The sequence below is a fragment of the Chionomys nivalis genome, chromosome 1 (assembly GCF_950005125.1).
Source record: "Chionomys nivalis chromosome 1, mChiNiv1.1, whole genome shotgun sequence".
Lineage (NCBI taxonomy): Eukaryota > Metazoa > Chordata > Mammalia > Rodentia > Cricetidae > Chionomys > Chionomys nivalis.
The window spans coordinates 179,914,122-179,936,825 of record NC_080086.1 but is presented as its reverse complement, the minus strand read 5'-3'; the positions used below and the strand labels follow the sequence as shown (position 1 = coordinate 179,936,825).

Genomic DNA, 22,704 nt, shown 5'->3' with positions numbered 1-22,704 from the left:
GTAAAACCTAAAGACTTAGTCTTAGTTGACTAAGACTTGACTCGGGCTCTGCATATACCCAGTTTATGGAAGTCTATGCCCTTCCTTGGTCTCCTTCAGGCAGAGGATGAATTTGTTTACTGGCCAAACAAAGATGAGCCCATCAACTGTGAAAGCTTCAAAGTCACTCTTATGTCTGAAGAACACAAATGTCTGTCGAATGAGGAAAAACTGATAGTTCAAGACTTCATCTTAGAAGCGACACAGGTATGGAGACATGTTAAGGGATGAACACATGCCCTGCTCTTGTGTGAGACATGTGCTAACTTGGGAATCTTTCTTTTTTTATAATTCTTTTTTTAATTGTTTTATTGAACTATATATTTTTCTCTGCTCCCCTCCCTTCCTCCTCCCCCTTTCCTTCTACCCCCTCCCATGATCCCCACGCTCCCAATTACTTGGGAAATCTTGTCTTTTTAGAGATGGAAAAGATTCTGATTTCTTACAAATGCACAAAATTCCAGAACTAACCAGTATTCCTTGACTTACAATTTTTACTTCCAAAATCTGACAGAATCATCAAACCATTAATTAATCATAGCTAAACTAGACAATCCTAGACAGAGTTAAGCTCTGTGTTGCCAGAAAAGCAAAGATTGCTTTTTTACTCCAGATTGGTTGCTGAGAGAACTTAAGTTAAAAATATTTTTTTAAAAAAATAATTTTAATTCTCTTTACTTTGAGATTAATTTTTATTTTCTGTAAATAGATGTCTTATCTGCTTTTTTGTCTGTACACCACATGCATGCAGTCCCCATGGAGGCCAAAAGAAGGCATCAGATCCCTTAGATGGCTGCAGATGCCATCACATTGGTGGTAGGAATTGTCCTCTGAAGAACTGCTAGTGCTCTTAACGGCACATCCTAGTTCCACGTCTTTTATTTTAAAATCAGCACGGTGTCATGCTTTCCTCCCATAGGTCTCCACCATTAGTAAGAAGGCTTATTTCAAGAAAATATTCATTAAAGATCCATTGTCTTGTTCTACTGATTATCCGATACCTCTCATTGCCTAGCTCAGCCTTAGGAAATACAGCCTTTTCCTAGTATTGTACAGAAAACACACAATATAATAAGCATTCATGACTAACTCAAGTTCAATGCATCTCAAGTATGTAAATCAAATGTCGTTAGTGCCCTAATCTCTAGAAAGCCAGTCCAGAAATGACAGGTAGTTCTAAAGCAACAGTTGGGAAGGCAAGATAAGGCAGGCATTTTCATTCCCTTCATTTATAGCTACTGTCTCTTAAAAGTCATAGCATTTGAGGCTGGTAAAGAGGTAAAAGATGATGCTGTATGGACCAGACTCACTTCAACATCCAGAAAGTTGGTTAAATGAGGAAAGTCAAAATATGGGTGTCTGTTATTTATTTTTTTATAAAGACTATTTTTAACATAGTATTTATAATAGAGTACAATGATACAGCAAATGATTCACAGGCTACTGAATTCAATAAAAAAACCTAATCTTGACCTTGAAGATCCTTCACGTTCCTACTCCTCATACTGTCCTCCCTTCAGATACAGTAACATCTTCCTAAATTCTTTTGACTTACTTCGTAATTTCTCCTTTTATTTCTGTTTTCTTTAAGATTTTGCTGTTTCAACTGTATATCCTGACCTTTACATAAACTATGTAGAATTTTTTAACTGTTTGCTACTTTGCCTCATTATAACGTTGATGATATTTATTCACGTAATTGAGTATAAGTCAATTCTGTTTGCTTCTGCTGTCTACATATCCAGTATGGTTTCTCTATCTTATATTTAGGCCACTACTTGTTTGAAGTTGGGTTGGTCTTTGTCTTTTTGCTTTATTTTGTTTTGTTCAGATATTTGCTATTCCAAGTGGTACCTCACCGAATGTGTTTACACATATGCCCGAGTGTCCCAGCACTTATAGACCAGCAGTATGAGCTCAGCCACACATCTAGCATTATGGACTTGTTTCTAGCATCGCCACTTCTTTCCAGTGGGCTCCTCGTCACTCCCTCTGTTAACATGGAAATCCCTTCGTTTTAGCTTATAATAATTCTTGATATTTGAAGAGTCAACACATGACTTTATTTTCTTTGTTAATAGTATTTTGGTTGTCTGGGAAGTTTACATTTACTGCATAAAACTGATTTTGAGACATTTGTCCCATCACAATGATTTTCTCCTTCCACAATGAGAGATGATCTTTGTTTTCATCATCTAGCTTCAGTTTCTAATTTTTTTCAGTTGTTCCACTCGTGATAAACTCTTACTAACCAGCATCTTTCAAAAACACTAATATGTTCTTTCTTCTTGTAGGATGATTATGTTCTGGAAGTAAGACATTTTCAGTGCCCCAAATGGCCAAACCCGGATGGTCCCATTAGTAAAACATTTGAGCTTATAAGTATTATCAAAGAAGAGGCTGCTAACAGGGATGGGCCCATGATTGTTCATGATGAGTAAGTTTCACAGTCTCAATCGCTGTACACCTCTGGGTATATGCCTGCTTCTCTTGTCCTCAGACCAGCCTGGTGCTTGGTGCGCACGTGCTGATTCAGTCAGGGTGGATTTGTTTATCATTAAAGGTCACACAGAACATTTCCCCTTTTTGTAACTCTGGTAAAGATGAAAGACGTAGATATGAACACAGAATCTGCTCTTACACTTTATAGCGGGAGCATTTGTTGAGATGAGACAAGTTTTCATATCCCAGGATATGTCTCAGCTATTCACTTCTTGAGAAAGGAGTAAAAATGACTATTGTTTGATGTTTCTTGCTGGTTTTGTTTCTGTTTTTTTTCTGAAAGAGAACTCTTTATCCAATCATTTTTTTTCTGTTTCTGTAACAATGAAAAATGCTAGAATTGTTATATAGCTATTCTATAAGGTATATAGTATATATATTATAACTTCAGTCAAACATGTTTTACCTGCCCCTTTAATAGAATAAAAATAACAATGCTTACACAAGCAGTAACGTTTCTATAAAGGACTTTGCTATTAACGCCATGAACACTTTGTACTCTGTCCAATTCAACCTTAAGTCTTGCACAGTGAAAAGAAGGAAAGACATGCCATTTCAAGACTGTGCTCTCAGTTACAAAGGCATTTGATGCATCTGAATGGAGTCTTTGCCTTTTCTCTTTACTGCAAGGCATGGAGGAGTAACAGCAGGAACTTTCTGTGCTCTGACAACACTTATGCACCAACTAGAAAAAGAAAATTCCATGGATGTTTATCAAGTAGCCAAGATGATCAATTTAATGAGGCCGGGAGTCTTCACTGATATTGTAAGTGATGAACCTCATCTTTCATTTTTGAAGTATCACTTCCTAGATGGTACTAAAGCCTTTTTATCCTATATAAGGAAGATCACAGTGGTTGGTAACATTCAAGCTAAATTACAAATCTGCACCTTTTAGAAGACTGGCAGATTAAAAAAAAAATCTAAGTCACACCATCCCTTTTTACAGGATTCATTGTGAATTGTAATATCTTTAGTGGAATTACCCACAAATTGATTTCTTCAGCAAACTATGGACTTAAATTCCTGGGGTTCAATTAGGGCCTTCATAGAACCCCAGGAGATACATCTCAAAGACTTAAATGTTAGAACTTTTAACTCTTCTCTAGCCAAATCCAGTTTCTTTTTTATTTGTTTTGGGTTTTTTTTTTTTGTTTTGTTTTTGTTTGGATTTTTGGGTTTCTTTTGCTTTTTTTAATTGATTAACCTTTAAAGTTTCATTATATATTCCAACCACAGTTCTTGCTCCCTCTCCCACTCCCCCCAGCCCACCTCCAGTCCAGTCCTCCCAATGGGTAAGGGCTCAACAAAGTCTGGCACATTAAGTTGGGGCAGGACCAAGCCCCTCCTCCCTGCATTAAGACTAAGCATGGCATCCCACTACAGGGAATGGGCTCCATCAAGCGAGCTCAAGCACCAGGGATAGATCCTGGTCCTACTGCCAGGGGCTCCTCAAATAGTCCAAGCTTCACCACTGTCTCCCACATATGGAGGGCTTAGTTTGTACCATGGAGTCTCCACACCTGTCAGTCTAGAGTTTCTGTTCCACTGTCTTTGTAGAGTTCCCCTTCATGATCTTGACCTCCCTTGCTCATATATTCCCTCCTCCCTTTCTTCAATTGGATTCCCGGAACTCAGCCTAGTGCTTGGTTATAGATCTCTGCATCTGGTTCCATCAGTTACTGGATGAAAGCTCTATGATGATAGTTGGGCTGGCTATTCACCAATGTGATTACAGGGGAAGGACAGTTCAGGCACCCTCTCTACTATATAAGTGGATACTAATTATATGTAAAACAAAGAATAACCAGACTAAAATCCACAGCTCCAGAAAAGCTATGTAGCAAGGAGGACTTTAAGAGGGACACATGGATTGCCCTGAAATGGAGAATTAAATAAGATCTCTTGGGTAAACTGTGGGCAGGGAGGGGCAATGAAGGGGGATGAGAACATGAGGGAACAGGATGGTGGCAGGGGAGGGATGCAGGGGGAGAGCAATGAAAGAGAAATCTTGATAGAGAGAGCCACTATGAGGTTAGAGAGAATCCTGGTACTATGGAATTCCCCAAGAACCCACAAGAATGACCCCAGCTAAAACTCCTAGTAAATCCAGGATCTTAAATTGACCAATAACTGATTCCTGGGTGCTTTTAAGAGGAAAGAGCCATGACAGTCAAGAATGAGACACACTACCTCCTATTCCACAGTTTAGCTTAGAAAGAACCTGAAAGTCGTTACTGTGACAAAGTAATGATAAGCTTGGTGAGAGTCTCAGGCAGATTTCGGAGTCCTGCTGTCACTGTCATCTTCTTAGCTATTACAAATAAGGGCCTCATCGAAGGATCATCTGGTAGCATAAAACCCCTTTTCTCAGGACAGACCATCAAACCAGGCAGAATGATAGAGTGTGAAGAACATTTGCTGAGCAGTGTGTCCAGTCAAGGTGCTATGTTCTGGTGATATACTACAGTCATTGTTTTGTTGTTGTTGTTGTTGTTGTTGTTTGTTTGTTTGTTTTGATTTTCGAGACAGGGTTTTTCTGTAGCTTTTTGGTTCCTGTCCTGGAACTAGCTCTTGTAGACCAGGCTGGCCTCGAACTCACAGAGATCCGCCTGCCTCTGCCTCCCGAGAGCTGGGATTAAAGGCGTGCGCCACCACCATCCTACTACAGTCATTGTTGAGCCCTTTCTGTGGATGGACAGAAACATGTGATTACACAGTGACTAAAGTAAAATAGATGCTTATCTTTGAGGGTTGGGGTATATGACTCAGTTAGTAGTATGCTTTCTTAAAAAGCACAAGAAACGAGTTTTGATCCCCCACAAAACCTGGATGAATAGTCCTGCAACTTGGGAGTCAGGGAAAAGAGTCTCAGGTCATCCTCAGCTACATGGTGAGTTCAACACCAGTTTCAGGTTTATGAGACTAAGAAAGAAAGAGGCAGAAAAAGGAAAGAAAGACATTGCTTTTGAAAAGGCTATAAATGCTAAGCACCGACGAACTGCATTTGCATCATCTTCCACCTGCAGAAAACAAAGGAATAAGAACTGAGTGCTTATGACTGTCCGATGTGCATGGGCTTCTCCTCCAAATCCAATGTCCACTTACTCATTCATTACAGAAATATTTTGACGTAGCCAAATAGATAAAAACCAAATATGGATTGTGCACCTCTGCTGAGCATAAACCCTTAATACAGCCCTGCGCCCTTCTGTGAACAGTGCCAAAATGCATCTGAAATCATTCCTGGTTTCTGCAAATTTATGTCTCTGTGGAGTTTCCTGTTTGTGATCTCCCTCTCTGTGTTTTCTAGGAACAGTACCAGTTTCTCTACAAAGTGGTCCTCAGCCTCGTCAGCACAAGGCAGGAAGAGAATCCATCTGCCTCTCTGGACAGTAATGGTGTAGCTTTGCCCGATGGAAATATAGCTGAAAGCCTGGAGTCTTTAGTTTAACACCGAAAGGGTGCAGGACAACCCAGTCTAAGCATTGTTCTCATCTTTCTAAAGTTAGAAAACATGAGTCAGTTCTGTTGTCTGTTTACTTCCCGTGACGTGATGGTAACTCATTCTGCTGCCAAATTGACACCATTAACAATGTGTGCCTTTTTGAAAGACTTCTTGTAATTCACTTATTATGTTGAAACTAAAATGATTGAATTTTACAGGATTTCTAAGAATTGAATTCTGGTATTTTTTTTTCCATATTGATTTTAACAGAAAAATTTCAATTTATAGATGATAGGAATCACCATCCTTGGAAAACATTTGTTTCTAAGTGTCAAATTTTTAGCTGTATTTGTAGCAGTCATCAGATTTGCTAGAAATGTAACTTTTAATATAGTAGACTGTAAGTCAACCACTTCATCCCCGATGTCATCCAACATTTTACAACTGCAGTATTCACCTGAAGGAGGAGTGATCTAATAACTTATGTAAATACTGCTGTGATGTCTTCATGGACCAAATTTATATTTATAATTGTAGATTTTTATATTTTACTACTGTGTGAGTTTTCTAGTGGTGTACTTGAGGTCAATGATGTAGTTTATTCTCCGGTCTTACTTACTCCACATGTCTTCTAAAGTTATACTGTGCTAGCCAAGGCACTAACCTTGTTTCCGCATGTCATTTTAACTCTTGTGGGAAATAGAAAACCACTTGTTTTAAAAGATGTTTTTATGGGAATAACACCTTACCAAACGTTCCTTGAATGGTTTTTATCCAGGAAGTTGCAAAAATAAATATATTGCCATTAACTCGTGTTCGCTTGTGAGATGTTGTGCTGACCGATGTATGGGGGAAAATTACAAACATGGGTCCCACTGAGGAAAATTTAAAAGCCCAAAGGAATGAGACAGAGTATCAACCTGTGGTTCCTATCATAGTCTGAATGTAACTGAACCCACAATCTCATAGGGAGTTGCACTAATTGGAGGAGTGGCTGTGTTGGGGTGGGTGTGGCCTTATTGGAGGAAGTGCGTCACTGTGGGGCAGGCTTTGAGGTTTCCTGTGCACAGGATATGGCCCAGTCAGTCAGTCGACTTCCTACTGCCTTCTGGCCAACATGTAGCCAGCACTCTCTCTGTTTACTTGCCTCCATCCTCTCCACCATGATGGTAATAGGCTGAACCTCTGACACTCTAAGTGAGACATCCCAATTAAATGTTTTACCTTATAGAATTGCCATCGTCCTGGTGTCTCTTCACAGCAATAAAAACCCTCACTAAGACTCTAGTTCCCAAACTGTGCTCCCTGTGGTACTCAGGGAACTCACAAAATTTTATGACTTTGAGTTCAACACTGTTGCAGGAGGGCCTGCTTGTTCGTCCCGGCTGCCCGGCTAGCTTAGCCCCAAAATAATCACACAGAAACTGCAATTATTAAAACACTGTTTGGCCCATTAGCTCTAACTTCTTATTGACTAACGCTTACATATTAGGTTAACCCATTTCTATATCACCATGAGGTTGTGGCCTACCAGCAAAGTCTCAGCATATCTATCTCCAGCAGTGGGTCCATGGCTTTCTCTGACTCTGCTTTCTTCCTCCCAGAATTCAGTTCTGTCTTCTCCACCTACCTAAGTTCTGCCCTATCAGGCCAAGGCAGTTTCTTTATCCATTAATGCTAATCACATTAGCACACAAAGGGAAGTCCCACATCACAGCACACCATTAATTCATTGGGACATGCTTGCTTAAGCAGAACCATTAGGTGCTACTTTTCCCTTATGGGATTTCCATGATACAAATATGCATGACTCCCCCAAACCCATGGCTTAACGTTTGCACCCCTAGGCTGGCAGGGAGAAAAGGCTCTGTCCTGGTGGGGAAAACATAGGGAACAGGAGCAAGAGGCTTCTGGGCGCATCATATCTTTGGGCAGGAAGCAGACAGAGAACAGAAAGGGGGTCCTGGCTATAAAACTTCAAGCCTGTGCCCATGACTCACTTCTGCCAAGAATGCTCTACCTCCTATTGGTCCCATAACTTACCAGAACAGCACTAGAGAGTGTTCAAACACAAATCTATGGAGGATGTTTTACATTCAAGCCACAGTATCCTTAAACAAAGGGGGCCTGAGAGTGATCCCTGGAAACTTCTTACAGTGAGAAGATCATAACTGAGGGAAAAAAGAAAAAAGCAAGTTCTTTCAAGACCTTGAATCTACCAGCATTTTGGCCTTGGACTTTCTGACTTTTCAGTTTCTAGAACTATGAAGAGAAAAACTGTGTAGTATACAGACACCCAGAGCCTGGTGCTTTGTTCTATTAGCCCAAGCTGGCTGTGAAGACTGTTGCCAAGAAAGTAAGAGCACCATGTGCCAGGAAATGATGGATTCTTGATTCAGAGACAAGCTGTGCTTTAGAAGCTGCTGGACTTGCTGCAGACTCCAGTTTAAGCAAAGATCCTCCTAGTCAAGAGGGTGGAAACCAGGAAAACAGAAGGCCACATATTCCAGAATAGAAAAAGTAGAGAGTGCCTATGTTATCATTAGGATACAAGAGCTGTGCAGAACTGGGAAGCAGAGAAACTAAATCATAAATAAGCCAACTTTGATGCTTGAAGCAGACTCCTGCCTCAGCCAGAAGTGTTTAGAGTACTTATTAAGAGGACACCGGGCTGGGTGGTGATGGCCCAGGCCTTTAATCCCAGCACTTAGGAGGCAGAGATAGAAGAGCTCTGTGAGTTCAAGGCCAGCCTGGTTACAGAGTGAGTTCCAGGATAGGCAGAGTTACACAGAAAAACCTTGTCTTAAAAAAATAATAATAAAAGGACACTAGGTGAAAATATTTCACCTGGAATAGCAATATACTGAATGTATAATATTCTGATAAAGTAAAAAATTTCCTTCCTTAGTAAAATGTTGAAATGTTATAGTAGGCAGCTTTAAATAGTGAGGTAAATAAATGAACACTACACCAGTGTTAGGAATCGAGACATTATTGGCCTTAAATTGTAATTCACACGTTTTTTTTTCTCCCTCTTAAGATTCTTTCTTCAAAATGATAACAGGATTTGATGGAGTAAGTAAAACATAGCATGAAATAGATATGTTTAATTACAACTATAACAAGACATTCTAACCAGTCCATCACCAGTGGTAGTTTGTAAACAATTCTCAAGGCACAAACTGGCCTTAGAGAAAAGCTTTTCAGGTAAGCTAATTTTAAATACCTCCCTCCACAATTTTATACATGCCACTCACCATAGCTCTCAGCTTCCTGTTATATTATTTCAGTCCCCTGGTTGTTACAATAGTACTGAATTATCCACAAGGAGATGGGCTGATGCAAAGAATTTATTATCTTTCTTGCTAACTTAATTACTTTGTATTAAAAAATTACCGGCATTGAGGATCTTAAAACTAAGGTACTAAAATAGCAAGTGTTATTATTAACCTTGTTATGTAATTGCTTTTAAGCAACACAGAAAGTTGAAATTATGCATTTCAAGTTTTGTTTTGTTTTTGCTTTTTTAATATTTATTTATTTATTTATTTATTTATTTATTTCTTACGTATACAACATTCCTTCTATGTATGCCCACACACCAGAAGAGGGCACCGGATCTCATTACAGATGGTTGTGAACCACCGTGTGGTTGCTGGGAATTGAACTCGGGACCTCTGGAAGAGCAGCCAGTGCTCTTAACCACTGAGCCTTCTCTCCAGCCCCATTTGTTTTTTTTTTTTTTTTAACATGTGTGAGTTGTTTGTTTTTAGACAATGTTAAATAAGAAACCTTCCTCAATTTTCCTATTTGGTACTCCAGTTTGAAGTCCAAGAGAACACACAAAAAGGCTCAGGGAATAAACAAATAATACTGAAGCCAAGAAGAAAGGCTGAACCCTGGGGTTCCCAGTGCTGTTCACAGAATCCACCACCCTGCCATTGTCCTTAGGACTCCAACCTGTGGCAGATTGTTTTTTAAAAGACCAGCTTTGTCCCATGTCCCTTGACACTCATGGAACTCATGGAACTCAATGGAACAGATGACCCCTGTCATCTAGACAGGTTATGACTACCAAGGTTGAGTAACAAAATGCTTGTATCTGATTCCCTTGGGACGTTGTCTTGAACAGTGCCACCAGGCCATGACTCAGAGCCACACAGCAGTGGAAAGAATCCAAGGTCCAGCTTCCAACTGATAACCAGATGGAGGCACTGACCATTGATGAAGAGAGACACCCAAATAGGCTCTCCTGGTTGCCACCAACACAGTCCAAGAAACACTTTGTGGGACAGATAAACGTTCACATTGAGCCAGGCCCTAACTGCATAGCGATGATCCAGACAAGCAACTGATGCTTTAAGCCATTGTACGTGAGGACTGATAAAAAACAGAAGCACTTTGGCCATTAAGTGATCATTTAAAAACATTTTTAGATTGTCTCCATGACACATGCCGCTGGAGTAGCTGTTCTCACCCCTTTGTCTTGCTCTCCTCCTGCGCGTTACATCGCTTCTGCTTTCTTCCGTGCATGAGCTCAACTCCATTCAGCTTCTATCCCTTTTTAAGTATCTCTCTCCATCTGAAGAGAATAAATCATTTTTGCAAACAATTTGCGAAGCCAACAAGATGTAATTTTCTTTTTTGATTGGGACTGTCCTGTTTCTCTAGGGAGTTGTTTTTTAGCCTATGCGAACCTCACCATGAGTCAGGCTCAGAAGAAATGAAAGTATCTTACTAGAGTCAAATGCCTGAATAATTGCCCTTGACAACAGCGTAGAATCCCTGTCACTCAAAGATGACAGCAGTATCCATGCCACCTCACCAAGCTCTTCTAGGCCCTAGGGTTTATGCATGATCTGTTCATTTCATATGCATTGCCAATCAACAAAACCAGAAGGCTATCTTACTATAGCAACAACTTAAAGGTAGAGACAAATCCTCTTAATAACCTAACAATTTAGGACTCAGTGCTGCATTTTATCATTTATCTAGCTAATAAAAAGTTGGGAAAGATTGCTAAGACAAACAAAAATTATGAGGAGAATGAGGGAAAAGGAGAAGGAGCAGGAGGAGCATTTGATGAGTTCTCAGCTACTAGCATTTATTGCTGCAAGACAGCCAGCATTTCCTTGTGTGCCTTTGAAGTCACATTCTGAGCAGAGGTGGCCCATGTGTAATCCTAGTACATGGGAGGCAGAGACAGGAGATCCCAGAGCAAGCCATCTGTCTAGACGAGATGAATGAGTGAGCTCTGGATTAAAGTAAGATGCTGTCTTAGTATCAAGGAGAGCAACCATGGAAGACATTCAACATCAACCTCAGGCCCCTATACGCACACACATGCATCAGCAACATATCTACACACTTGTGAATTTGCATGCATATCACACATACATGTGCAAAAAGAGACTGAATTACAAAGACACTCTTAGGCTATCTTCAGATAATGATTATTCAGTATGAAGACTTACCACCCTAAGCAAGTCATTTCACTCAGTGACACACATTTTCTCATTTGTAGAATTAGAAGGCTGGCCAGTTACTATGGTGCCCTCATCCCTACAATCATTTTAAATTCCTCCCTATGAAATACGTAGCACATCTTTTTTGAATCTTTGAGGCCTCTTCCAAACGTAGGTGATCATCCTTCTAAGTTGCTGGACAAAGGTTCAAAGTTAAAATCATAAATTTCAAAGGAAAAATGCTACTACAAGAAAAGGAGGAGAATATCAATGCTTTTGAGCATCTACTATTTGTTGAGCATCTTCTTTATCCTGTATAACCAACCACCCTGAGTGTTGCTTATATAGAAGGAAGCAGTACTATTTACAAAACCAAATAACAGTGTCTCATGAGTTTAGAACAAGGAAAACTTGATAATGGTAATTCTTCCTTGGTATTATTTGGAAGTGACTAAAAGATGGAAATATGACCCAGACAGTGGTGGCTCACACCTTTAATCCCAGCACTTAGGAGGCAGAGGCAGGCAGATCTCTGTGAGTTCGGGGCCAACCTGGCCTACAAGAGCTAGTTCCAGGACAGGTTCCAAAGCTACAGAGGAACCAGATCTTGAAAAAAAAAAGATGGAAATATGAAAGACATGAGCCTTAAGTTTATCGGAATAATTAGATCAAGAGTTCATATTTGGCTTGCGATCAAGTGTGCCAAACATGCTTTCCTAATAAAGTTTTATTGGGACAGTCATATTCATTGTCTATGGCTCTCTTCACATAACAAAGCAGGAATGGGCAGGTGTTTGTTATCTTGTCCTTTACAGAAAAAAAAAAAAAAAACACACAAAAAACAAAGAAACACCTTACTGATCTTAGAAGAGCCATATGCTCAGAATGTTTTCATTTATACCTACCCCTCCAACTTCAACCTTTATTGTTGAAAGCTCTGAAGGGAAACTTCATGTTGAGTCAGTTGAGTCTGACTTCTTGCACTCAAGCTCAATGTTTCCTTTTCTATCACTACCAGCAGACATTAGTAGCTATACAGTAGTTGTGGCAAGTGGGAGCAGGCTTTTTCCACTCTGACCCTTTCCAAACAGCGCCAGATATTTTCTTGTCATATACCTCATGCATAATAGGAGATTATCACAGAGGAGGAACTAGTTTCATATTCCAGAAGGAAAACACATAATGAAAGTCAGATGAGTACTCACCAGAGTTTTAAAGCCAAAGTTAATTTTACAAAGAAGCAAATAAATTTTACTTGAAATGCAATCTTTTTTATAAGTTGGAGATTATGTCCATATATATGTGTATATGCGTATATATTTATACATATATGTATACATCATAGTTTATACACTCGAAGTGTACAAGTCCTTGAATTTTGTATATTCAGAATTATGCCATTGTTAGATGGTTTATTAGCAGTCACTCCATGGTATCCAATCCATTTCATCTCAATTCTCCTAGCACTGGGTAACTATGAATCTTTCTCTATAGAGAGAGGTGTTTTTTTCTGGATGTCACAAAAATGAAACTACACAATCAGTGGCATTTTGTGTAACAGAATACTTTCAATGTTCATCCATATCATACAGAATACATACCTTATTTCCTGCTATAGAGAAATAGTCCATTGTGTGGGTTTTTCACATTTAATGTATTCATTTCCTAACTGATGGGATATTGCAAATAATGTTGCTATTAACATCCAAGTACATGTTTTTATACTTATTTGCATCTATCATTCTTAGTTATCCTTCAATAATCTTTTAAATATCTTTGCATCTACATTAACATGTGTTTTCTTTTGATTCCTGCCATTCTCATGAATATAAGGCAGTGTCTCACTGAAGAATTAATTTTCACTTTCCATACTATTAGACTTTTGTATATCTTTAGGGAACTCCAAACTCCAAACTTCTGAACACTATTAAAATTGGGTTATTGTTTTCATGCTGAGTTATCACAGTTATTTATGTATTTATTCTAGCTACATATTCCTCTCTGAATAAATGACTGTGGAATAATTCTGATTCTATGGGTTATTTGAAAGTGAGGTGTGTTTTTATTTTTCAGCAGATTCCTTGGAAACTCAAAAGTTCTGACTTTTTATTACATCAGTTAGTCTATTTTTTTCTTCTGATGTTTGTGATTTTTGTTTCAATTACTTAATAAACCATTGCCTAATTCAAACACATGAAGATTTATGCCTATATTTTATTCTAAGATTTTTACAATGTTAACTCCTTTTTAGATTTTTTAGACCCATCATGAGTCTAAAAATTAGTTCTTATGTATGCTGTAAAATAGTTATCCAACTTCATTGCTTCTGATTTCCATGTTTTCAATCATTTGATGAGAAAGCATTTTTCTTCACTGAGTTGTCTTAGCACACTTTTAAAAAGGCAATGCAGCCTAAAAATGTGTGTCACTCCTAACCTCTCAATCTTGTTACCTTTTTTTTTCTTTTTGACGCTATTGATGTTTTTCTAAAACCACTTTTGGTTCATATTATACAGAAAGGCAATTGCTGCAAGTAGTTCCTGCGTCTGAAGTTTTTCTGAATTCATGAATTCAAATGTTTTCTTTTGCATTATTTTTACTATGTCTTCTGATTTCCTATGCAGTTCTTGGAGATTCTATGCAAATAGAGTTTATTTTGTTTCTTTCTAGTAGAGATGTTTCATGCTTTTTATCTTTCTATTTATTTATTTTTTGCCTCATTGGCATGCCCTAATCCTTCAGTACAGGTTGAATCAGTGTGGCAAGTGACAACATTCCTGTCTTGTGGTATTAGGTGAAAATTATTCAACCTTTTGCCATTAAATATGATACAAGTTGTGGGTTTTCCATGGCTATCCTTTATAAAGGCGTCCCTTTCTACTCTTGCTTTGTATGTGTTTTGTGGTGGGTTTCTCTGTTTTGTTTTTATCATGGGAGGGTGATAGAGATTTTCAAGCACTTTCTCTGCTTCCAATAAAAGGATAATGAGGACTGGGAATTTATTGTATCAATTCTCTTTTCCAAAAATTTGTGAAAAATGATTTTCAAAAAAATTTACTGAATAGATCACAACTTTACAAAAGGCATGAAAGAGTACTTCTGCAATTGTTTGTAGATAAGTCGGTTTAAAGGCATCTAGCAGAATCAATTTGAAAAATACAAAAATATAACTACATGAAATTTTTCTGACAAAATGAATAGTACACATTGCTGATGACATGTTCTTAAAAGAAAAGAAGAAGCACAATAAATTAACGAACTATGATCATCAATCACTTTTACATATTCACAAAATACACAGTAGACTTACTAAAGGTCTCTGCAATGACTGACATCTTCTACCCCAAAAGTTTTACTAAAATAGAGATTTGAGTTTCAAAAACACCATTCCATTAACTTACTCAAAGCATACGCTGTTAAGCTTTGAGTAAGTTAAGCTCAAAACATAAAGCCGTATGCTTCAGCACGTCAGCAAGCATATTCGTCATACACAAGTTGACATCTGTGATGCCTAGAAAAATAAAGGCCCATTTATAGCTTGATTGTGCTCTGTGTATGAAATACAATGCCTTCTGCTTTAATCCGCTCCAATATTGGCCCATAGATCTCCTTTGTAAATGGCCCCAGGAGGCCTTTGGCTTTGATTTCACCTAAAAGAAAGCAGATTTTTCATTTTCATTTTAAAGGTAATGTTAAACGTACATTTCTGTGTCAAGAATCCAACACCAGGGCCAAATGGTATTGTATTCCGAAGCAAAGGTGTTCAATCTATATGTCACCATGAAGGGAGAACATGGAAAATTAAAATTTGAAATTCTTTACAGAAAGTTCCAACTTAGTCCCAGGGAGGATAAGTAACATGAAGGGCTCGAGGGGCATACATGATTGCTCTGGGAAGGGAAATAGAATAGATTTTGTAGGTTGACAGCTGCAGGTGGAGATAGGAACAGGGGGCATAAGGTGGGGAGTGGTGGGGAGGGAGAGATGTTTGGGGAGGGGGTGGGCATTTGGGAGACTATATGGAAACCTAGTGCAGTGGAAACTCCCTGGAAGGAAATCTGTGACAGTGACCCTATCGAGGACTCCTAGTAATGGGGGATGGGGACACCGAATATACATCTACTATAACCAGGCAAGGCTTCCAGTGGTGGCCCTGAGACACCAGCCTGGCCACAAAACTTTGACCTGCCTGAAAGATAAACTGGGGAAAAGGCAGTGGAGAACGTGTGAGAGTGGTTAACCATAGCCGGTCTAACTTGAGGCCCACACTATGAGAGGGACCCATGCCCAACACTGTCTGGGTGACCAGGGACCAGAGGTTGGGTAACCCAGACACCTAGAATAGAACCAGATACAACTGACTAAGAAGAAGGCAATGGAATGATTCCTAATAATATTCTGCTATACTCATAAATTGGTGCCTAGCTCAATTGTCTCAGAGAAGCTTCTTCCTGCAATTGGTGGGAACAGATGCAAAAACCCAAAGTCAAACATTAGGCAGAGCTTTGCAAACCCTGCAGAAGAGAAAAAGGAAGGATTTTAGGAGCCAGAGGGGTTGAGGATACCATAAGAAAGCAGAATCAACTAGGCAGGACTCATAGGGGCTCACAGAGACTGACAATCAGAGAGCCTGCATGGGTCTGTGTTAGGTCCTCTGCATATACGTCATGGTTGTATATCTTCCTGTTCCTGTGGGACTCCTAACAGTGCAAGTAGGGTTGTTCCTGACTTTTTTTTCCTGCTCCTGAAACACTTTTCCTCTTCTTTGGTTGCCTTATCCAGCCTTGATATGAGGATTTGTGTCTAGTCTTACTGTGTCTTGTTATTCTACGTTCATTTGAGATCCTTAGAAGGGCTGCTCCTTTCTGGAAGGAAAAGGAGGAATGGATCTAGGGGAGCGGGGGTGGATGGGTAGCAACCAGATGGAGTGGAGGTAAGGAAAACTGCACCAAAGATATATTGTATGAGAGAATAAAGGAAAGGAAGGATTGGCCTCATAGCTTGTAAATGGTGCAAAAACATTAAGAATAAATTCACTTAAAATTGAAAAAGCATGGGACAAAACCGGTCTCGCTGAACATAACGGACAATGAGGACTACTGAGAACTGAAGAACAATGGCAATGGGTTCTTGATCCTATTGCACGTAATGGCTTTGTGGGAGCCCAGGTAGTTTGGATGCTCACCTTAATAGACCTGGATGGAGGTGGGTGGTCCTTGGACCTCCCACAGGGCAGGGAAACCTGCTTGCTCTTTGGGCTGAGGAGGGAGGAAGACTTGATTGGGGGAGGGGGAGGGAATGGGAGGTGGTGGCGGGGAAGAGGCAGAAATCTTTAATAATTAAATAAATTAATTAATAAAAAAAATTTGAGTTCTGTCCAAGCTAGTGATATGCTTTATGACTGTGTGCCACGGTGCTGGGAAGTAACAGGAAGTCACAGGTATCAATCAACCAGAAGGTCACTAAAGGAGGCAGCTGATACTCTCCAGGGGCCTGTGTCGCTGCATTGTGCTTGTCAGTGCTCCAGCTCTATTTATTGTATCTTCCCTTGTCTTTCAGCTTGCAAGAACTATTCACAATAAAAACTCCACTGTAAGTCAAGGAACACATCAGAAATCCTTGTTAAGTATAGATAATATGCTAAGACAAGAGAATTAGTAAACCACAGTCTATAGCCCTGATGGTCTACAAATGAATACCCTCTGCCAATTCAGAGCAACCACTCACTAAAAGTACAAATGAAAAGGGAGGATTTTAGGAGCCAGAGGGGTTGAGGACACCATCAGTACAAGCTGACTTTCCATATTCAATAGGAGGAGACCTTGGCCCACAGGTGTTGTGCTATATCCCATCATTCTGAGGTTCTGTGACTGAGCTGGAAAAAAAAATTGGTCTCGTGGCAGTGCCTAAACTCGTTCCTCACCATAGTGTGGCTCCCCATCCAGGTTCCTCTAAGATTGTTCATTTTTAATAAAGCAAAACATTTGCTCTCCAGACACGGACTGACTTGAAGGTAGAGGAAACAGATTCAGCCCGGATGAAAAGGGGACTTACCATCAAGCAACATTTTGGCCGCCATGGCCGTTGGCAACCCCACAGTTTTAGCCATTGCCGAAAAGCCGTTGAAGTCTCCATAAACCACAAGGTCGATTACCTTATTTTCTAAATGGCCAGAAGGATGTCTGATGCCAAAGCTGTCTCTCATCACAATCATATCTTTTTCTTTGGGACCTTGAGATAAATACAAACATTCTAAATCATCATTGCCTCTTACCCATTGTTGTAGTTTATCTTTCTGCCCTTCTTAGATGTTTCCCATCCAATTACATACCATCACTAGGTCATATCACTACCTATGATGTTTTTACCCAAAGATCAGTGAAAACCTCAAGGAAATGGAAACTTGGACCATGTTCTTTTCTCAATATCAAGTAGTCTGGTTGATAAGACAAGTGACAGAAATACTTGCTCCCCAAAATACTGCTTTGGTATTTACCTAATACATTACATACAAAATTCTTTCTCCTTCTTGTAGTTCCTGAACTGATTATTTCCTGATATTTTTTTCTCCTATTCCCTCTACCCAGTCCTGTTTCCCTCCTCTCAAATCTCTCCCTTTGTATTGCATGGATGCTGCTCTCAAAACCAATCCTTTGGCCAAACCGTTTTGGGGCTCTTCTTCAGCAACGTTTACTGTAAGCCCATGACCTACCATAAGAGAGCTTTGAGACCAAGTGCTTGGAGAACGCATCCACAATGGACTCTGCCTGAGGAACTTGCTCATCGCCCAGTAAGCCCAACCTGAAAAATACAAGTGCCGCTGTTAGTTCACAGTCTCTGCATGCTCTTTTCTGCGGAGTGGGAAAGAGCCCATGGGCTCTTAGGAGTCAGCTCACAAGTTCTAAGATTCACCTGAACAGAAAATTGATAATAATGGGAGAGCCTTAGCATCTGAATCTCCCCGGGTCCCTGAGACACTGCTTCACAGAGAAGAGCAGAGAGGATACATGCAAACTCATTTTATGACATTTTAAGAGTTAATTTACTGATGAGTGGTCTCACATGGATAAATAATGTACCATAGTCACATGAATGAATATTCTGAAGTCAATGGGGGATTACCCAGATAAATCCCATGTTATCCAGGAATGGAGTGAGAAAATATTCCAAAATAAACATTTTTCAGTTCATAATTGCTATCAGGTTTCTTCACTTATCTAGTTTTTGTCCTAATATACACAATATATTATAATCTCTCTAAGGCCAACTAAAGAGCATCAGTTAGCTAATAAACAGTTAACTAATCATAGACAAATACAAAGTGTGTGGTATGTAGTAGCCTTCCTTTGGCCAGAAAGAACTAGGTCATTAATCATTGGTTCAATGTGTTTTGCTCTAAATGAAAAGACGAGTACATACCATTCAGCAGCCTCCAGCTGGCTACTATCCCCTCCCAGCTTTGTAAAGACAACTTCCTTAAGCTTCTCACATGAAGAGGAACGGGAAATCCCAACTAGGTCACACAGGAGCTGTTTCTGATTGGGAAAAGAAACATGGGAAGTCTAAGTCCCTGAGAAATAAAACATCAGTTTTCTGAGAAATAAGTCCCAAAAAGTTTCTTAGAAATAATTGAAATAGAAAATTAAAACATAAATTATATATGAGCACTAATATATAAATATGAATGCATGCATAGCTATATGTTACAGATACATGGAATGCCAGAACAATGTTTAACAATAATTTTTTAAAAAATCAATGCTAAAAAGGGGAAGCACACAAACACTTCCTGGTCACGTGTCTTCCCCATCCTGGTCATATATCTTCTTCCCCATCACTTTTTTCACCTATACCACCCCCCAGACACACACACCCCTCACACACCCTGTAACAATCAATCTGGAGCAGGTTAAAGTACAAGGGACTTACTGCCGTGGTTGCCAATGGCAACCAGAGTTCTTTTGTAGCTTCAATAGATGAGAAAGACCTCGCAGGGAATCAAATTTCAAAAGAACTCTTAAAAAAGTGGTCATAGAATTTTCTTTTTTCTAAACAAAACCTTTTCCAGGGTCCTGGAAGGAAGCTAGGCTATGTTCACAAGTCAACCAATTGGTTCTCAGGCCCAGTGTGGCTCGCTGCCTGGCTTATAAAATAGAAGTTCACTGGAAGGCATACCCACCCGAGTGCCTATGCATTGTCTACGGCAGCATAAGATTCTTCTACAGATACTGCTTGGTCCACAGAGTCTAAAATGTTTCTAATCTGATGCTGTGCAACAGGTTTGTCATTTGTCACTTGTGATCTGCACACTAATAGCATCCTGGGAGAGCTAGGACAGCCCCCCCCCCCATCGGCTGGTAGTTAAATATCAGCCACTAGTGGGAGCTCTACATGACATTCAGGGACAAGTCCTAAATCCCAGCCCAACTCTGAGGTGCCAGGGTGGGGGTGACACAGAAATGCCTAAAACTCAGTAATAAACTTACTACCCACGATGATAAGTGGCCCAATGAGAGGACTGGCAAGACTCACACCAACATCTTCCCAAATACACACCAATGGAGCCAAGTGACCTATACAGCTGGGAAATTCCAGACTGCAAAAACAAAGTGAGTGCATCTCTTTACAGGGATGCAGGGGTGGGGTGGGGGTGGTCCTGTGAGTGAGTGAGTTCAGGGCATCTCCTTACAGGGTTGTGGGAGTGGGGGTAGGGATGGGGCTCCTGTGAGTGAGTGAGTGAGTGAGTGAGTGAGTGAGTGAGTGAGTGAGTGAGTACAGGGCATCTCCTTACAGGGCTGTACGTAGTAGGGGGATCCTATGAGTGAATGAGTGCAGAAGCAGCCAAGCATAGTAGCCCATCAACTTTTCCACCATCCCCAAGTGCAGAATGGGAAGGAGATGTTCTCAAGGACTCATCAGTGTACATCAGTCACAGAAGGGATGCTCTGGTGTTCTCTTGAGTTCAGCAAAGCTGAACTCACTGACCATCTCAGAAGGTGTGTGTACAGCAGACAGTACAATTCTGGAGTTACTCACCCAGGTGAGAGGGTTGGCCTCAGATTGGAGCGCAGGATATGCTTCTCTGTTGATGAGACCTAACTTTACAAATCCGTTCAGAGCTTTGGAATATCCCTGAAGCAAGAATTAATAGGCAGCAAATGAATATTTTCCTTTAAAGACAAATGAATTTTTAGCTATTTTTTAAAGAAGGCTTTTTAAAAGAGGGTTTTATATTTATAACCTATTTGGAAATAATTTTCATTGCTATTAACAATGTCATAATTCAACTGGTTTACATAAAAGACTTTGTAAATGAATCATTTTTTTTATTTTCTCAGTACTATATTGTGTGGTATGTTCTAGAAGCTTAAGGGCTAACTTCCTGGTGAATCGTATAATGCAGTTTAACAGAATATTATTTAATAAGATAATTAAATTTTAATCTTTTTTTATTACACTGCTTTGTTTTCTTTTTAAGTGCTAATGATCACATCCAGGGCCTTGTGCATGCCAGGAAAGCACTCTATTGGCTTAACTTCTATCTGTTTTGCTTTCTTGTGATGGAAAGGACAATAATCCATACCCCCTAAAACAGAGAACCCATCTTATAGTGAAGATTTGGGTAAATATAGAGTATGGGGTAAGATGCCATGCCATTCTGTTACCTGGTTTTATCATTTTGAACGTACTCATAACATTTCAAATGTGGTCAATTGAAGCCCTATTTTGCAGTAAAGAAAGCATTTTAGATTGTTAAGGAAGTCCGTCTAACCCTGTCACTTCTCCCAGCCTCAGTCCATGTGTTTCAAATGTTGTTAACTCATTATAAGCTCTGAAGACATAGAAGATACATAAATCACAATCAACTAGACAAAGTTTATATATTTAGTTATCAGCAAAAGGGGCAGATTTGTCACAATGGATTTGAACCTAATAGGCCTTAACGGAAACCTGGAACCAACTTGGCACTGCGGGGAACCTGAGACCACTGTAATCTTACAAGACCGAGAAATGAAGCAAGCACTCATATCCAGCTACACCTAGAGTTGGCCTCCTACCTGCTCCCAATCCCTAAAGAGTCAATAAATTCATGCTTTTGAGTTGGGTCTCCTAACACTTTAATGAAAAGCTCCCTTACACCGTCCCAGTGAACTGAGTTGGAAACAGAATATCATAGCTGTATGGGGAGCCTGAGAATTAGCGGCAGTTGAGTGTTCAGTCCCAAACAAGACATTTATATTATCCCGTGAAACATTGCAGAATGAAGCAGAAAGACTGTAAAAGCAGGAGGACAGGGAGAGGGGAAAGAAATGATGTAGTCTACACTATACACAGGCACTGCAGTTATTAATTCTCAACAACTGAGTGAGACTGCAGCATGGATACATCCAGCAGCCAGGCAAGGGTGGAGAAGAAACTTGGGGGACTCAGGTGCTCATTGCTTATCAATTTCCTATGGGTAGTGTCAAGAAAAGGGGGAGTCTTTACCTTCAGTTTACACCCAATGGCAAGCCTGCCAGACTCCCTAAGGGATAGTACCAATTCAATGATCAGACAAATAGCCCCATTGTATGACTAAATGGGTCATACAGCAAAACCAAGTCATAAACCTTAGAAAGGGACAAGTCTAGAAAGGGGTGGAGAGATTGGGGGGGGTCAAGAGATTATAGGAGAAGGTGTAACCAGAATTATTATATAAAAGTATGAAATTGTCAAGTCACTAACTTAATAATAACTAACTTATTATCTGAAAAAATAAACTCCAACTTGGTTTCCCATTTTAATTATTAGAAGAAAAATAAGCATATATATTTCTTACATCAAAATTAGCAATGTGTTTGGTCAGGATATACACAGATGCGAGCCTGTTCCACCTTTTCTGAAGGTCACAGAGTTTGAGCTTATTTTTGCTTTTTTGAAGTTGTTGACAACAGGTGTGACTACAAAATAAGATATCCTGACCTAGGGTGTGGTGACTTGGTGTTTTAGACATTAAAGTGGCCCATAGAAGTGGATTGGCTCTATCCTGACCAAAGGTCAGAAAATTCAAGCATATCCCTGTGCTCCTTCATTTAAAATAGGACATTTGACACAAGGAATGACTGCCTAGGATACTTGGTCTAGGGTGTGTTCACCACACATTCCTGCCAAAGACATCAAAGACTTTACTCAGGAAATAATGACTTGATGTCTCAAGAATTAAAGCAAGTAACTGCACTGGTTATCCTTTGTGTCATGTTAAAGCAATTC

The 22,704-nt window shown here is 39.7% G+C and overlaps 2 protein-coding genes across 7 annotated transcripts in view; one reads left to right on the top strand and one right to left on the bottom strand.

Moving 5' to 3' along the window:
- Ptprz1 (protein tyrosine phosphatase receptor type Z1) overlaps nucleotides 1–6,803 on the top strand; it is a 175,959-nt gene extending 169,156 nt beyond the window's left edge. For all 5 annotated transcript variants that reach the window (XM_057765069.1, XM_057765086.1, XM_057765077.1 and 2 more), the window contains 4 exons: nucleotides 100–246; nucleotides 2,334–2,476; nucleotides 3,172–3,307; nucleotides 5,855–6,803. In XM_057765069.1, the coding sequence (XP_057621052.1) occupies nucleotides 100–246; nucleotides 2,334–2,476; nucleotides 3,172–3,307; nucleotides 5,855–5,995 (567 nt within the window). In that variant the 3' untranslated portion in view covers nucleotides 5,996–6,803. The remainder of the gene's footprint in view (nucleotides 1–99; nucleotides 247–2,333; nucleotides 2,477–3,171; nucleotides 3,308–5,854) is intronic.
- Nucleotides 6,804–12,827: 6,024 nt separating this feature from the next.
- The window catches only part of Aass (aminoadipate-semialdehyde synthase), a 61,997-nt gene continuing 52,120 nt past the window's right edge, over nucleotides 12,828–22,704 (bottom strand). For both annotated transcript variants that reach the window (XM_057788229.1, XM_057788230.1), the window contains 5 exons: nucleotides 20,491–20,586; nucleotides 18,874–18,989; nucleotides 18,167–18,255; nucleotides 17,509–17,685; nucleotides 12,828–15,104 (listed from right to left, as the gene is read on the bottom strand). In XM_057788229.1, coding sequence (XP_057644212.1) covers nucleotides 14,986–15,104; nucleotides 17,509–17,685; nucleotides 18,167–18,255; nucleotides 18,874–18,989; nucleotides 20,491–20,586 — 597 coding nt within the window. In that variant the 3' untranslated portion in view covers nucleotides 12,828–14,985. The remainder of the gene's footprint in view (nucleotides 15,105–17,508; nucleotides 17,686–18,166; nucleotides 18,256–18,873; nucleotides 18,990–20,490; nucleotides 20,587–22,704) is intronic.